The 17,674-nt window shown below is 41.4% G+C and overlaps 1 protein-coding gene across 18 annotated transcripts in view; it reads right to left on the bottom strand.

The window, feature by feature from the left end:
- Nucleotides 1-4,743: 4,743 nt before the first annotated feature.
- TENM1 (teneurin transmembrane protein 1) overlaps nt 4,744-17,674 on the bottom strand; it is a 1,403,901-nt gene continuing 1,390,970 nt past the window's right edge. For 16 of the 18 annotated variants that reach the window (XM_073361273.1, XM_073361268.1, XM_073361266.1 and 13 more), the window contains 4 exons: nt 15,085-15,472; nt 13,204-14,424; nt 12,431-12,573; nt 7,507-10,010 (listed from right to left, as the gene is read on the bottom strand). In XM_073361273.1, the coding sequence (XP_073217374.1) occupies nt 9,252-10,010; nt 12,431-12,573; nt 13,204-14,424; nt 15,085-15,472 (2,511 nt within the window). In that variant the 3' untranslated portion in view covers nt 7,507-9,251. Of the gene's footprint in view, nt 10,011-12,430; nt 12,574-13,203; nt 14,425-15,084; nt 15,473-17,674 lie in introns of all 18 variants that reach the window. The other 2 variants (XM_073361279.1, XM_073361281.1) reach the window with 2 other exon arrangements.

The raw sequence follows: 17,674 nt of genomic DNA, 5'->3' as shown, positions 1-17,674 counted from the left end.
CTGATGTGCTAGCTGAGCCTAAGTATAGTGCTTAAGAGAGTTTGAACTTCTTACTGCAGTCACAGTTTAGGCCCTGGGGAGGACTGAAGTGACTGGGGGATGGAAGGTCCTGCACCTCCCTTCCCCCACCATAATTTGTTCCCTTCTTTCTGTCCGTCCTTTTAGTCTACATGCAATAGATGGTTGCAGTCATGCTATGCAGGACTTTTTGGCCACCAGCACTGCCCTCTGCTGATACACTGGCTGATACACTGGTCCTGTCCAGTTAGCTCTGCCATGGTTTATACACCACTGTATGATGTACTCTCACATGCATGAACTTCCTGATTGCCCTAAAATGACTGAGTAATCAAGCTTCACTTGGCCATGCTGTGTGGACACTGGGGAAGATGCTGTAGTTAAGTATATGTGCCACCGTTGCCTTTATCTACGGGCTGGGGGAAATTGGCTGCAGTCTCTCTGTCTCCAGTGCACTGGTGCCTGATCACCAGCTCCGACAATTGTGGATTCAGCCTCTCTGCCATACCCTGCCATACCCTCCATATGCAGCCAGTGGGGACCCACTGCTTTGTATACACAGCAGGGCTTTGCCAATGTCATGGCGCAGGGCTGACGTGGTGGGTGGGCCTTGCACTGGAATGAATTCCATTCTGTGAGGGGGCTGTTATACACCACACTTGTATGGGCATGGCTGATAATTAGACCAAGGAGCCACAGTTGCCAGCTTGTTGAAAGCTTCATTTACATACACGGCTAAATGCCTTTGTTTTCACTCAAGACAAAACAGATTCTAGGGAGTGGACATAGACATCAGATAAGCAGCATCAGAAGAGCCCTCATTGGCATAAAGAAACTTCATTCCTATCACATTACCATTTGATAAGTTGTTCCATAACAGCCTAAAATAAAAGAAAATATTTATTTTAAAGCACAAAATTTTCCTTATAAAAGTGACTAAATGTACCACCTAAACCTCCAGACATAGAGCAGGTGTCACAAATCCATTAACATTTACAGTACTTGTTCAGTTTGTCTCTAAATTATTCCCAACTCTCATTTAAGTTGAGCCACCCTCAAAGTCCTACTTTTAATGTAATATTTTATAGAATGCTTGTGTGTGTGTTGTTCTGTAGCTACTCATTATATCAATGCTTGGCTGAAAAGTTTTTCTGACTTAATTGTTTTATAGTGTGGCAGATCTGGACTGATATACTTTTCAATAAAATATTTAAAGTTGTTCTTTCATTGTTACATAATTCATCAAAGACATCAGGCACACAGCAGATGAGGTGCCCATTAAACAAGAACATCAATGGATGAAATTGTATTTTTGTTATTTCTGTTGATTGATCCTTTCAGTCTGTGTCTGTGCCTTAAAGATTTTACTGCTGGCTGCTGTTTTTTTGGCTTTCAGCACTCTTCCTCATTAGCTCTTTCTTTCCTTTTCGGCTCCAAAGCTGCCTGCAGTGCCCAACATGTAACAGCTTGTGCCAATATAGAAGCCAAAGTAAAATGTCAAATTCTTGCCTCAGCAACATGCCCACTGAGCTGCTGCCCTGTTACAAAAGCGACAATGTGATGTAATTTTAGCCACAGTCCCTCAATGCAACATAGTATTTTCAGCTGGTCTCTCATGGGTCAGGACAGTCAAATGCAGGGGCAACTTACTTGAAAACATAATCTTAGCAACAATCCCTAGCAGCTTCAAGCTTGGTGCTAAATTAGGGAGATACATTGGCCAAGGGCCCCAGCCAGCTACTGCTGTCTATGCAAAACAGCTGATGACTTCGATGGTAGCATGTGGACCTGAGCAAACCCTGTGTCATAAGAGCAGTGTGAGACATGCTTCTGTGATGTGCAATGGACTGAAAACGAGTCTGCCGATGGCTGATGCTAGAATTGTCTAGTTCTTTTAAAAGCTGCATAAACTAGGAGAGAAGCGGCATGCTTTGGTCAAGCTGCAGGCGTTAGTTCAAGTGCTGCTGTGAACTATTAAGAGATTACTTCTTGGTGCTGTTGTCATTGCCTGCCTCAGTAGCATTAGATGGAAATAGGGACGGAGCCTTCAGGTTCTATATGGAACAACAGGGCCGTATTTTACACCCTATGACAATTAATTTGTCAAATAACTGTATTTACTGTCGCAGCTCTTGCGTTCTGCATTTTGTGACGTGTCTAACCCCAGAGCCTTGTACCTGTCCCTCACCACTACTTTCTTTGTTTTCTAGCAATACACCCACCATCCCTTTGCTGTCTCACTGACCGGTCCTTCCTCAGGCCCAGCTCGCTCAACACCGTCTTTTGTTGCATCTCCCCGTGACTATTAAGCATACCAACTGTCTTGGTGCCCTCAGCACGCTCCTTAGTCAGGTTATGCCCCCTCCCTGTAGGCAGGTTCAGTGGAGGCATCTGAGCATCACCTACTTCAGGCCATGCAGTGTGTCTTGACAGCTAGGGCTACAGTCAGTAAAGGATTTAGGTACCTAACTGCAGGCATGTAAAACCAAGAACCAGGCTCCCTTCACTCCCACTGGATGTCACACAAACCTCATGGAGCTGCCCCCTCTCCCTGCCCCCCACAGTCCCTGACCTGCAGGTGCCTCTGGCCGGGGCGGAGGGGGGAAGAGGAGGGAGTTCTTGCTATCCCCGCTTGTTGAACTGATCCCTCTGTGACTAAAAGTAAGTAGGCCAGAGAGCGTGCATGTTCATCACGCGATAACCTAGTGGTTCTAGCATTCACCCAGGCACACGCCTTCCCCCCAAAGTAGCACAAAGTGGGCTTGAGAGCGCACCCACATCAGGGTAGCCTATAGCTCAGGGGCCAGGGCACATACCTCAGTGATGGACGATCCCCCCCGCTTCTCCCCCAGTAGCCCTGGGCTCCCAGGTGGGGCCCCCTAACCACAATTATGAGGGCATCTCTCCCACCTCCCCAATCAAGGTCTCTTGGTAAAAGAGGATTGGCCCCTAACTCCAAAAGGGAAGTTACAGCTGAGAATGGCACGTGGTGAGCAGGATGGGGCTTAGCACAGCCAGTCAGCTTGGCCACTTCCATTAGGCCAGATGCCAGCTATGCTGGCTTCTGTGAAACCCATTCTGATGAGTCTGTCGCATAGTGAGGGGAAGCAGAGACGCTGCGTAACTGTTAATTTGGGGGGAAACAATTTAAAGGTGGGGGGGCAGCAGAGGTGACGTGGGGTAGTCAGGTTCCCCCCCATCAGCCCTTTGCATGCTCCCCAGCTGTCCCCTCCCCACTTTTCCCCTTCACTTTCCTCTCCCCAGCCCTGCTGCTCCACCATAAACCCCCGGCAGGGGTGCTTCCCACTCCAGCCCCTGGCGGGAGCACTCAACATACCTGCAACCTGGCCAGCATGTTCCTGCCTCTGCCTGTGCTGGTGCCCTGGGAAAGCCCAAGACCCTCCTGCACGTGGCACTGCCTAGGAGGTGCTGTGCCATGTATATGCCAGCTGCCTGGAACCCAGCACAGGCACGGGGAGCATCTCTGCCCCCTCAGCTAGCCGTGGAATGGGGAAAGTGCTTTCCAGCCCTTTGCCACCCCGAACCCGCAGGAACTGCAGCAGTCCCGCCACCCCTGAAAGCCATGGGCTTGCCCCTCTGCTACCCCATCAGGCTCTGGGAGCATGGGGCTGCGCCTTCCCCAGGCTTTGTGTCTGAGGCAACAGCTCCTTCTGTTGGGGGCGTTCCCCCCTGGTTGAGCCACCCCTGGATGGACTTCATGGCTGCTGAAGCTGGTGCAGAGCCCAGCACTTGCGACTGTTTCAGAGAAGGTGGGTGTGGCTCTGCTGATTCATGTGGTGCCAGCAAAAGCCCTGATCCAATGGCCCTGCCTGGCCCCAGTGTGCTGGCCACCTGGACAGCCCCTCCATCGAGAGCCCTGGGACTGAGCCATTTCTGCTGAGCTCTTGGGACTGTGATGGCTCCACCCTGCAAATCCCCCACCCTGGCCAGTGCTGGTGCATGCCTGGCTGGCAATTGGGGGCATATGCTCCCCGCAAGGCCCCCTACATTTGTTGCCTCTGAGCATAGGCACTGAACTCTGTGGCTCCCATTGCTTTTCTAGGTGCCTCAAAGTTAGGTGTGGTAAGCATCACCCTGTCTGCCTCTGTTTCTTTGTAAAATTAGTCCTCAGTGTGAGGCTGCACTGCACCTGCCCAGAGGCAGACACTTTACCATTCCCTCCGTTCGCCTTTTCTTAATCACTCCATTGCTTCAGGAAATCTCTCTTTACCCACCTATCTCTGTGATGACACATCCGGTCCCTTCCCCCTCACTTGTTACCACATCTAACATAGTTTTCCCCCCCACCATACTCAACTGCTCTTGGTTGAGGAGTCCAGGAAATAAGAGCTGCTATATTTTGATCAGTGAATACCTAAACTGGGCCAGTCTTCCCCCTGCCGGTTCAGTTCTTGGAGTGCCATTAATAAGCATTTTGCTCTCTCACTGATGAATTGGTGCATGTGTCCAAGAACTGTAGGGTGTGGTTTCACAACCAGGTTTTAATTGTCAGTGCACCTCTGTGGGTCAGAAATACAATTACATTTCAATACCAAAATTTACCACTTACTTTCATCCACAAATACTTTTGAACCCCCTCCCCCTTTTCTATTAAATGGCTCTTTACTGAAAAGTTAAAAAAAAGTTTTTGTGTATGAAATAATTAGAATGGCTTGAGAGTACTTGGTGTAAGCAAAGAAAATGTCACACCGACGATTAGTTTGCAATTTTATTTTTTAAAAATGAAATAGTCAAAGTACTTCTTTCCTCTCTTTCAAATATCAACACATAATATATTCACTTTTACTATTTACAACATGTTGTTATGATGCTGTTGTAGAAAATGCATGCTTCTGGTCTGAAAACCAGAGCAAAATGCAACAGACCATTAACTGCAGCCATAGAACAAATAAACCTGTACAGTATCCAGTCACTATTCAGCCACAGGAGTTAGAGCAGGAATAAAAAATTGGAATCTAGTGTTTCCTAGCAACAAGGCTCAGGCCATTATAACACAATTTCTGTAAGATTAGAACCTCTAACCGTTCGGTAGAAACTGAAGCTCTTGGCATACACTGTAAACATCTTTACTTTTAATGAGAACGCTAAAGAGAAATATGTTTTTGACATATACTGTGTGCTATGTTTCTCTTTCTCTTCTATTGACACTTTTGCCAGAAGAATATTAAGATTTCAGTGTTTTACCATGGTTCATACAAGTAAAATATCATCAAGGACACAATCTGACATACTAACATTTATTAAGAAGTTAAAGTCCACCACTAAGTCTAAGGAAATATTGTAACTGGCAAACACATTTTCTTGGACAAATAATGTAAGATGACAAATGCCAAGACAAATCCACAGTAAGTTGAACTTGAATAACTATCAGTTTCTGTTGAGAAGTAATTCCTCTTACACACAGTAAGCTTTTGACCTGACAATGCTTTGTATAAAGGACAGGCTTAAGTAACAGTCAGCATTTTATTTGTCTCTATTTGATGGGAAAAAAACATTGTGGCAGTCTGATCTGAATGTTGAAATGTTAGACTGATCAATTATGCTGATATGAATTCCGCAGAGCAGACAAGCATGTTGAAAGGAAGCTGCAGATTTTTTTCCTCCTTACATACTCCAACCTTTCTCTAGATGCCTCTCTTTATAACATTCTAATCTTAGGCTACTGTACGTTGGCTTCCAATAACATTAATCTCTGGTAGAGTTATCCTTGTAAAAATACCTCTTTAGAACACTTATATGGGTTGCCTTCCCCTCCCCAGGACAGTGATATAAAGAGGGCTTGGTGAACGGGAATAATTGCAGATCTAGAAAAAATAAAACTTCTGAAAGTGCATGAAAACATGATTTAAAAAAAAAAAAGACAGCTACTAACTAGCATACAACTGAGAGGACATTAAAGATCTCTAACTAAACAGCTAGAATGTGTACACTGAGTTGCACATTGTCCAGTCTGTATATATTTGGCTATGTTCTACCTATATATATATATATATCCATATATATATCTATATACCTTTGAAATGTTCTAGTTTTCTAAATCAACATGAAAACAAAGGAAACATTATTTTTACACACTCTTGTTTTGCTGTGATAAAAATATAACATGTAGCTTCTCATGTTAGGTGTTTTGATACAAGATAGCGTGCATTAGTGTGTGTGTGGGTTTTTTACTTCTAGAACCAGGTTCCAAACGCAGAATGCAATCATCAGTTTATTGGATCTGAATGACCACAAAAATGTTGCATGTGATTTTTTTTGTTTTGTGTTTTTGTCATTTGGGTCTCTAGGCTATAGTGCAAAATTAAAGAACAACTAAGAAAATTGGCTTAGTCACTAAAAAATAAACAAACATGGAGACTGAAATATTCCCTACCTCGATCTGACATTGTTCTTGAACAAGATGGTTTAGATCTATTCCTTCACTGAATGGTGCCTGTGTGTGTAAGTATAACTTTGGCCTCCAGTGCTCTTGTATTAATAAAGACATGTAATTCTCTTTAGAAATGCTATTGTATTCATCTAAAAATGACACTGAATTTTTATTTTTCTCAATTTTATAACCAAACATGATGAAGACATGTTCTTATGCCATCAGAATACAGGGCCATGTAATGTCATTTGATTCTTTATACATCCATATTTTCATAAGAAACACTGTCCAAAAATGTATCTTAAATTTTCTGTGCATGAACTGAAAAATGCCAAATCTGCTTTCAGAGACAAACTTATAATACATTTCACTCTATGACCTTTTGGCATAATAATGAGAATAATAATAATCAAGGCAGTATTAAAAACCACAGGTGTAGGTAATACGAAGTGCATTTCCTGCATATAATACAAATATAACTTTAAGAAACTAAAGGCACAAGCTAACTAAATATGTATTACATACTAGAAATGCACAGTTAAAGGTAATTTACTATTAAGCGCTTCAAATGTTTGTTTATAATGGATATTTAAAGCAGTTTGAAAATGATACATCATTAGTGAATTGCAAAAAAGTATAATTGGTTAAAATATAAGTAAAATAGACTCTAATATTGACATCTTGGATCAGTGATAAAATACATCATCACATTTATGAATGCACTCTCTATATACAGTTCATAAATTATTTTTTCATTGATTAAAAGAACATCAGAGGCTCAAGGATCTGAAGGTCCATTTTTAGACTGGTGTGGAGGTATTCAAATTCTCCATGTTTTTATGGGAAATTACAGAGATCAGAGCTATCAATACCAGACTTGGTCAGCTCCCAGTACTGTACGTTAGTGAGTGATGAGCCCAATCATAATATTTGGAACTGGATTTCAATCCAAATTTCCCCAGAGTTTGGGGTCGTGTGTGGATGGCATTCTTCGGGATCAGTTCATCACTGGGCCTGATCATGCGGCGGTGAAACCGGTCACTGACTTCAATGGAAGCAGGATTGAATCCATAAAGGGAGGTCCAAGTTGTGAAGTTAAGCGCTGGATCCAAACTTCCCCAAAGTTTGAAGGGGGATCAGACCTGATGTTCCAATTCAGGCTCATCTCTAAGTTCAGTACAGTTTGTTCCACTTGCCCAAAAACAAAAGAAAAAAGAAAACAGGAAAGGAAAAAAAAAAACAAACCCTGCTTTTGGCAAAACTAAATACGAGCAGAGATGATTAGACTATATTTACTATGTCTATTTTGGTAAAAATGTGCAATAATGTCGCCATTAAAGATACATAGGTTCTAAAAGAAAATTCTAATCCCATCTGAAATTAACAAAGAAAATTTGCACACAATCCCCCACAAGACAATTAGGTCCTTTTAAAATGACAGGTTAAAAGAAGGATCATACACTTTGCTGTGAAATCACTATATTGACAGCTGCTGATATCCTGCAAAATTAAATTCCCACCCTACAACACTTTGCTATGTGCTCTGCAGATTGAGCCAAAGCGTGGAGAATCATTCCCAAAATGACCTACACTTACTATCCACACTTTGGTTCACCGAATTCTGACCCACCAGTCTTTTTCACACATCAAAATTGAGTCATACAGCATAATTATTAATGTGAGAAGAGGCTAAGGTGATGACAAAAAACTGATACGACTCCAATTTACAAATGAATCATGAACTGAAGAATCCCTGTCCAGTGAACACACAGGATACTATTTTCTATAGTGAGACAGGGCTTTTTTCACCCTCACTGGCACAGAGCGCATTTGCGAATCCTTCCAGTAGAGTGGCTTTAAGTTTTTCTGGGGGTCCACAGAAGTACTACTGGCAGAGATTGCTTGGGATGCACTGAATCAGGGCCTGATCTAAAGCTCACTGAAGTCAATGGAAAGACTCTTATTGACTTCAGGGGCTTTGGATCAGACCCTTGTGCACATTTCTGTCCATGTTTAGGGTGGTGATGGCTAGCTGTGGCACCTTGTGCAACACTCGGTCAGGAGGACATTCAGCCATCAGGCTTCTGTGCCTGGGGTTATGCCAGCAGAATCCAGTGTAACCCAGGTCTGACTGAAGCCCTCAGGGAGAGAATTATAGAACACTGCCACATGCAAAACTCGACACAGCATGACATTGATCTCTGAGAGAATGGGAGGAGGCTACTGATGAGTGAAGATAAATGTAATATGGGACAGCCATTCTGTGCTACCCCTGTTTTTCAGGTCTGGAACTTCTTTAGATCATAGTTGTGAAAAATGAAATGTGCTGATACAAGGTTCTAAATACAGTCCTTGCTCTTGTGAGCTATCCATTAAAGTCAGTGGAAGAACTCATGGGAGTAAGGACTACCCAGGTGAGTAAGGGGAGCAGAATCAAGCTCTTTTACCTTTTTAATCATCTGTGAGTTATTAAATTAATGAACTAAGAAGAGATGTATCTTCAAGAAGAAAGCAGAGCACATGAATTCTTAAATATTCTGCATGTATCTGTGATTTTAAACGAGAGCGGTGCCTTTCTACGTTGTGTTGTTGAACCATTTGAACTCTGCTTCTGAAATTTTGAATACTGCCACACAAGAACTAAAAATCTTCACTGTCATCTCTCAGAGTTAAACAAACAATATTAAAATACCATCTTCTGTCACATTTAAAGGCAGTTGGATATGTGTTTTCCTCTATATTTATATATACAGAGTTCTGCTCTAGAAAAACCAATACAATAAACCATTTTATGTTTAAAAACAGGCAGTCTTTGGTGACGCAAAGGCGGAGGTTTTCTTTGTTACCTCCTGCCTATTTCACTCTGTCTCATAAAGTGAATATTGTTGGCACTGTCAGAAAGTTCTAGATACTGCTCCACAGATAAAACAAAATATCCATCGTAGCCTTGTACCCTCCCAGTGCTTAAGAGCTGCTGTTTTTCTCCCTCTGTCCATGCCCTAATGCCTTCTTCCCCTTCTTGCAGCCGTCTTTGTTCCTTAGTCCAGGCCTGAGCTACTGCCCTCTGCCTGGCTATTTCTAAGACATGGTTCTTTTCTTCTTCAATGGTTGTCCCATATCGAACATTAAAGCACAAAGCACCATGTTGGAGCTGTATATCAGCAAAGCGTCTAGTCCTCCCATTTATCACAGAAGTCATCTGAGACACAGTGACATTGACGCCATTTTCCAAAATGCGCCGGCCTCCTGTGTTGCCTATTAGAGCCAAGTCTTCTTCCAAAGACCCCAGCTTGATGAAGTAGTGTGTATCTCGCCCTTCTATGGTAAAATGCAGGTTCTCAAGATAGTGAGCATTGTTGAGGATAGCGGCAATGCGCCGGCTATCCTCATTTGCTACTCCTATAATATCAGCAGTCACTATCCCATCTTTAATGGCAAATTTGATACCTTTTCCAAAAACAGAAGGAATGGCCGCAAACCTGGGTTGTTTTCCTCCTTCAAGACACCTCCCGTTGCTGTACCTGGGGGTCATAGGAAGTTGGTCCAAGGATATAAAGTTCCTAAGTTGTTTTTGCAGCTCACACTGAATGCCAAGGATAGTCTGGAAACATAAACATTAACAGAGTTTGAAGTAAAAGATTTTTATACAGTTCATTATAGTACCATATGATATCAAGTTTCTACTGATATCTGTAGTGCCTCAGACTAGGTACCAATCCTTTAAATTTGTCTGTAAAGTATCATGCACATCTGTGGCAGTGTAGCAACAACAAAAAATTATAGTAATAAACTTTACAGTGGCCTGTTTGTACTGCTTATGGTCTCTTGGTCCCTTTAGTTTCCAAGCATCAAAAGAAGAATCACATATTTGCATCTTCCTACACAGAAAGAAACCTTGGTGAAGATTCCTTATATTCTCCCAGAAATTGCTATTCTAGTGGTGAATATGCCATCTTGGGACGGGGGAGACCTGAGTGCAGTTCCCTGCTCTACCATAAACACCCTGGGTGACCTTGGACAAGTCACTGTGACTCAATTCTCTATCTGTAAAATGGGAATAATAGTATAGAAGAGAGGTTTTCACATGGTGGGGCATGAACTCCAATTGGGGATGGAGCTATCAGGGCAGTCTTGGATGCTGGGACCTGACTCTCTGCCTGTTTCACTGCCAGAGCTGCAGTAGCCACCAGTTGGCAGTTACCCTCCTCTGCTGGGGTGGCTGGCACGGACTCTACAAAAGGGCAACCGAAGACCCACCCAGCCCCCACCTGACTGTGCCAGAGTCGCATGTGCTTCCATGGCAGGACAAAGCCTGTGCAAGGGAAGCAGATGGGGCTGTGCTGAAGGATTGTGGTAAGGAGGGGGCTGTGTCAGGTGGTGGGGAGGGGCAATACCCACAGGGTGCAGCCTTCTGACCCTCCTGACCCTACCCTTGAGCATCAGGGCTGGGAGTGGAAGCCAGGTCCCCACAGCTCCCTTATCCTCAATGGAAGGGTTCCCTCAGCAGGTACCAGGTCCCCCTCCTCTGAGAGGGGTGTGTGCATGAGACATGAATTTCTGAAGCAGAGTTCAGCAAAAGAAAGCATGGAACATCTGGGCTAGAATAATCCCATCCCTTAAGGATACATTTAAGATCATGAGGCACCAAAATACTACAGGAATGGAGGCCATATAGGTACCTAAGAGCTATAGATAGATTTAGTGCCCAATCCCGGAGTCCTTACTCAGGCAAACTCCCACTGACATTCATCCATCCATCCATGTTCTTTTATTGTGGCCATCCCTATACTATTTCTCCATCACCATAAAATCTGAGTAACTTCAGTGGGAGCTTTGCATGTGAAGGGCCCTAAAATTAGTGGGCCTGAGTCCTCAACTCTTTGTACATTCCATAGTTATTCACACCTGGGCCAAGTGAGTTTAAAATGCTGTTACTTCAATCAGGTAGCATGACTTTACATGACTGCACAAGGTGAGAGGCAGTAGAGAATCAATCCCTCCTGTTCTACCTTATTTTGTAAAACTGCAATGTTTTGTTAATAGATATTCAATAAGGATCAAATCTTGAATGTGAGTATCTGCCCGGAGAATAGCTGAGATCTGTATTGGTGCAATTACATTGATTACTAGCCATCAATTGCTGAAATGTGGCTAGTTCTGAGTGTAGTCAAGGCCCGAGGCAAGTTTGAGACTTAGAACTAAAAAAATAAAACAAAAATACCACCATCACCCTACTATGTTAAAAAAAAATCTGGTCTACCACAGAACATTTTTAGGGAGGAAAAGACTTTTAAAGATTTAATATTTTGATGTTTTTGCACTCCTCATTGTGGCATCATTCCAATAAAAGCTGAAGATCTGTTGATTTCATTTGCACTAATATTTCAGTAAGTATAAATTTATTACATGACACCTATAGCTTGTAGCTTGTTATATTTTCAAACAGGCACCTTCTTGCTTTTTACCCCTCTGCTTGGGAGGAGCACCCTGTAAACACCCGCAAAACTAATGCATTGTCCGCCTTTCAAAAACTCTCCTCTGCCATGAGATTTGAAAAAAAACTTCCCAATCGTTAGGCCATTGGTGTACTGAGGCCACTGCCTAGCATGCTTGACCCATACTGTCCCATTGTTCCTTTGTACTCCACGTCAGTGTGTCTGCGCCCATCTGTACTCTTTTGTCTTCTATTTAGATTGTAAACTATTTGGTGTAGGGAACATCTTTGTTCTGTTTTTGAACATAGCACAAAGAGGTATTGAAATTATGGAAAGTGGGGATCTTAAATGCTATGGTAATAAAATAAAAATAATGTAGAAGTAATGGACAAAAATGTCCTCAATTAATTGAATTGTTCTTCTCCTGAAAATCATCCCTCGGATCACAGTGGACTAGGCTTTTTATTAAGATCTGATTGAACATTTTTCTATGTATTTTCTAATTGTATTCTTTAATTTAGGTTTAGAAATAGTCCAGTTAACTAGCAAGCAGACTGTCTGCTTTTGTAGGCAGACTTTTGCTAACCTTTCCAGGATCCCACTCTTGGGTTTTTGTTTGAAGCTGTAAAAGTTCGTATGTTGTCTCCACAGTTTCTATCTCTGGTTTTGGAAATCCAGGAAGCACATTGTGTAGCTGGAAACCGAACAGCTCTAGCCAACTTCCAATGTCTACAAAACAAAATCAAAGCATTCTTAGCAACAATACTCTTAATTCTTGGGAAGCTGAATGTATTTTGTACTTTCCATTTCTAGAAAAAGCGATCCAGAAGATAAGGTGAGGAGAAGCAAAGGTGCCCACAGTTCTCCATTCTGATAGAACTGAAATTAGAACTAATATTGCAGCTACCAGTGTGACTAGACATCCTTTACCAAGGCCTAACCAAACCTCAAAACATAAATAACTAAATTGCAATATTGATTTGACATAATCTTAAATTTTCAAAATTGGTTACCAGAAGAAAATAACTTATTTTATCACAGAGCATAGCTATTCTGAATTCTGTATTGTACTTCCTTCTACACATCATGGAAAGGAATTCAGATAATGCTGCCTCAACTCTTTTTCAAATTCTAGTTCTTAGCAAAGACAGCAGATGCAGCTATTTGCTTGCTTTATTGACGGGCTGAAAGGTCACAGAAAATAGACAAAGCTATGTGGGTAGTAGGAGGTTAAATACATTCAAATAAAATGAATGCAAGTTGAAAGTCTACGCCTCTTCTCTGAGGTGTGCAAATTCCATGGACTTGGATCCATATAAGGATTTGACCCAGAAGTATTTTTAATAGGAATTTTTTTACCTGTCGTATACTTAGCATCGTCTTGGATTCTGCCAACTGGATAGTTATTTTCAAATGAGTAGAGGTTAAATGGCTTGGGAATGGTGTTTAGATGTTTCCACACATGATGATTTGGCGTTGTCCAACGTCCAGCAATGACATCGTAATCTCTTTGACCCAAATGCACTAATTTAGTATGAGAATCATAGAGTCCTCCATGAAAACCAATGATAACCTGAAAATCTGGATAAGTGTCCTGGTAGATATCTCCATATGGTGTATAGAGAATTTCTTTTATTACTTGGCCCCGGCTGCTAAAGATAGCTAGGGGTGTGCCGGTGTTGTCACAAGCAACATAATATTCTTCTCCACTGCTTAACTCCATAGCAATGAGATGGCCTTGAAGATCATAATATAGGGATGTTATTTCTGAGCTAGTATGATTGTATAAATGAGTAATTCTTATTGGATTGGAGAGATCAGCATAAAAGAACTGTAAGTGTTGTCCTAGACTCGATTTACTTGCAACTCGTCGTCCAAGCCCATCATAACAGTATTGCACAGTCCAACCAGACACTTTGTTGTAAGCTTTGTTCAGGAGACCATTGGAGTTATATTCAAATATTTCGTTGCCTCTTTGTCTAAGAAAACCATCCTCATCCATTTTGTACTGAATTTCTCCTAGTCTAGTGATGCGATCTCTAAGATCATATCTCAGAGGAGTGAGACGGGCACTGTTGCCATGACTAAGCAAGTTGATGTTTCCATTAAGGTCATAACTATAACGCCACTGGGTTTTGTCATTCACAGACACAGTTTGAAGTTGACCATCAGCATCATACTCATAAAAATACCTTGTTATGTTGGCATCTACTCCTACTCGTATATCACATATCACCATTCGGCCCATATTATCATACTGAATGGTCATCCAGTAGGCTATGGACTTAAGAATTTCATATTGCACTTCAATCACCTGACCATTGGCACTAAAAATCTTGGTGTGTTTCATCACTGTGGTAGTTATAACTTGGTTTAAGTCATAATTGATTACACTGAATTTTCCAAATTGTTCAGTCCTTCCAGAAACATCAACATATCGGTACAGATCTATAGGAAGAGGAGTCTCATTTATCATGGCCTGCATACTGGTGACCCGGAAATTGTTGTAACTGTAGTCAAATCTGGCATTTACAAGGCCTTCTTCACTAAATCTGAAGATCTGACGACCAATAAGAGGGCCTACATATAGCAAATAAGAGAAAAACAAGAAAAAACGAATTAGGCCCATAGTATATCTAACATACATAACAAAGAAAGAAAAGATGTTAATCTGAATGTATCCCTGAGTCTTATTGCTATTTGACTACATCTTTAAGTGAGAAAAATGTTAAATTGTTCTCTCATGGATTTATTTAGTGCACAGACACTCCTTAAAAACTTATTACTGTTTAAACTAATGATAGTTTACATATAATTATGACTTCCATATACTTCCATATACATAGGCTAATATTAACTTGAATTTATTTTTAACACGGCTAACACATTCCTGATATAAATAATTCCTTTGAATTTGTTATAACAGAGAAACTTGAAAATGCAAACAGTAAAGCAATTTGATTTATTATTTAGCAAATGTCTTCATATTGGAATAATAAATAACCAAATATTATGAGAGCCATTTCATAGCAAACGATAATAAGAATGTTTCATATTTCAAATGGGATAGATGTCTGTGGACAGACAAACAGACACATTTTTGTACTTCAACATAAAAACTGATTTTAATGGTAGGCTTGATTTCAAGCTGTCTACCAGATAAGACAGTGTTTGCAGGGGCCAAAGTGTTACCAGAGGTGACAGTATCATCCTTTAAAAATATTGATAGTTTTAACCAACCTGTTTGCCTGTATCTGATGGTGCAGATGAACCCATCATGCATTAAGTGTATTGTTTTAATAACCCCGGAAGATTCTTCATATGTAAACGTGACTTGAGTAGTATCATAAAGAATCTCTGATAGTCGGGACTGTTTGGTATATTTATAAAGGACTCTGCGACCTGTTCCAGGATATAGAATTTGCAGAAGTCGTCCATCTCTGGTGAAATCTTGTATGAAAGCAGCAGTGCTGTCTGGTGGGGTGTAGATATTACGATAGTACCCAACTGAAACCATGGTGTGCAAACTGTGGCGCACCATACTTGGCATGGTGACTGCGAGCAGATAATCTGATTGGTCATATTCAAAAATGTAGCGGCGTTGGCTGTGCAAGAGGAGCATCACAGTCTGCAATGAAATAGAAATGAGAGGGTAAGTAACGGACAAAACACATGATTACTAACCAAGTAGGTGCAAGAAAATGAAAGAACCATTGAAACAGATTCCTATTTCTATTGCTTGTTCTTATTCTCTGTATAATACAAAATAAAATTCCAAGCTTTGGAAAACATGTGGCCGAAGAGGCTGCTTACGGGAGAGGGACTGAAATAACACTGGCTGTGAGGACACAAAATTGTCAAGGCAGATGTAGCTCTCAGTGTACTGCACTGCAGCCTCATTGTAACTCAGTAAGCCACTTTGAAACATGTAGGGCACCTACCCAGGAAGCAAATTGAGACACAGCTGCCCTCACTAACACAAATAACGTACCAGCAAATGTTGATGAGAAAAGAGGCAACATTTACTGTTGCTGATGATTTGTTTAGCTCTTATTGGCATCCCTAGCATGACGCTTAGACCAGCTGAACAGCCTTGCCCTCCACAGAACAAGCACAGCACTTGGTCCATTCCGTGTGTACTCTTCTCTGCTCATAGCATATCCACAGACAAACCTGAATTTCCCCAGATGTATTCAGGAGTCATAATTATTGAGAAAAGGAGTACTTGTGGCACCTTAGAGACTAACCAATTTATTTGAGCATAAGTATGCATCCGATGAAGTGAGCTGTAGCTCACGAAAGCTTATGCTCAAATAAATTGGTTAGTCTCTAAGGTGCCACAAGTACTCTTTTTCTTTTTGCGAATACAGACTAACACGGCTGTTACTCTGAAACCTATAATTATTAAGGGCTATTTTTTGGGTAAGTATTTTTATCTCTGGTGTTTAACCTGTAAACTAATTTCTGTGAATAACTGATATTTGCTGTGTTGATTAGTTGTGACTGGTCAGAGAAATCACAAGGTCTGCTTTCTGTTTCCTGACTAGATGACTGAGCCAACACTTCTGGCAGAAATATTTCTGCATGCTAATTTAAAACCGAGTCTCTGTAAACTTTTGTTCTCCCTGTGGGGAGCTATCATTGCTGAAACAAACCCATACAAAGTTTAGCGAGATTATTTGTAGAAAGTCTTTGCAATATTTGCCCAGCTCTAGTAAGTGCCATGACTGTTCTTAGATATTACATATCCTGGCCACATATCTTGAACTGCAGTATAGGCTCGTTATAGCAAAGTACTTACATTCTGACCCCAATTCTATGAAGTACTTAAGCACATGAATAGCCACACTGATTTAAGTGTTTTGTATGATTGATGCCAAAGCGCTCAGAAACTTGAAGGATAGAGCTCTAAAGAGCAACATTGTGACCACCCTTCTAGGACACTTGAACCCTGGAAACAAGTTAAGAAAAACAACTTGCTTCTGAGCACAAACCCTGCCAGGACAGAAGACAGTAAGGGCTCAATCCTGCAAGGTGCTAATGCTTTGGCCCTAAGTCAGTTGACTCTGACAAATACCTAAATGTCTGCCCAAAAGAATGAAGATAGACTAAGTCCTCTTTAAATTTCTCATTCTTCCACCCTACTATTTATTTCAGCCTACCTTTGGTGAAAGACATCTGTCACCTGTACTGAGGCCAAAGAACATCAACATTTGCAATGCTTGAGTTATCCAGTGCCAGCCGGTGAAGACAGACTTTTCACCAAGCTTTTCCTGATCACTTAATTCTGGTTTGTCAAACATTTATAACATATTCACAGTGTTTATTTTATTCTCACTTTCCAGTCCCCAATCTGCAGTAAACCATTGTCTGAACTCTCCCTGTACTGATGTGATGACTCTCTTGCTATAATGCTCCCGGCTCTGCCATTGACAGAGTATGAATAACAAGTTCAGAAGCATCTCTAATATAACTTTAGTGCCCTTTTGTGCCATTTTCACAGCACTTTGTTTTTTGTCCAGGACAGTAAAAGGACAGTACAAGGATTGGAGACATAGTATCCTATCCAGTATTATCAGTGTGTATTATAAAGAGAATAAAAGGCAACTTCCTATCTATTCTAAAAAAGTCAGATTTTAAACTATCTATGCAAGTGAGCCCTAATTGATTCAAAAGGATTTCATGGCCTAGTTCATAAAACATCAAAAAAGCTCTCATTTTATAAATGCAGGCAAGATATGTTGAAATTCGCATGGGTTGAGCCCTTCATGATGTTTCAGATAAACAACTAGAGGTTATAGCTTGGAATCTCCACTGAGAACACACAAAA

Source organism: Lepidochelys kempii, chromosome 9 (assembly GCF_965140265.1).
Source record: "Lepidochelys kempii isolate rLepKem1 chromosome 9, rLepKem1.hap2, whole genome shotgun sequence".
Classification (NCBI taxonomy): domain Eukaryota; kingdom Metazoa; phylum Chordata; order Testudines; family Cheloniidae; genus Lepidochelys; species Lepidochelys kempii.
The sequence above is the reverse complement of the archived record's forward strand: the minus strand, read 5'-3'. Positions and strand labels throughout refer to the sequence as shown.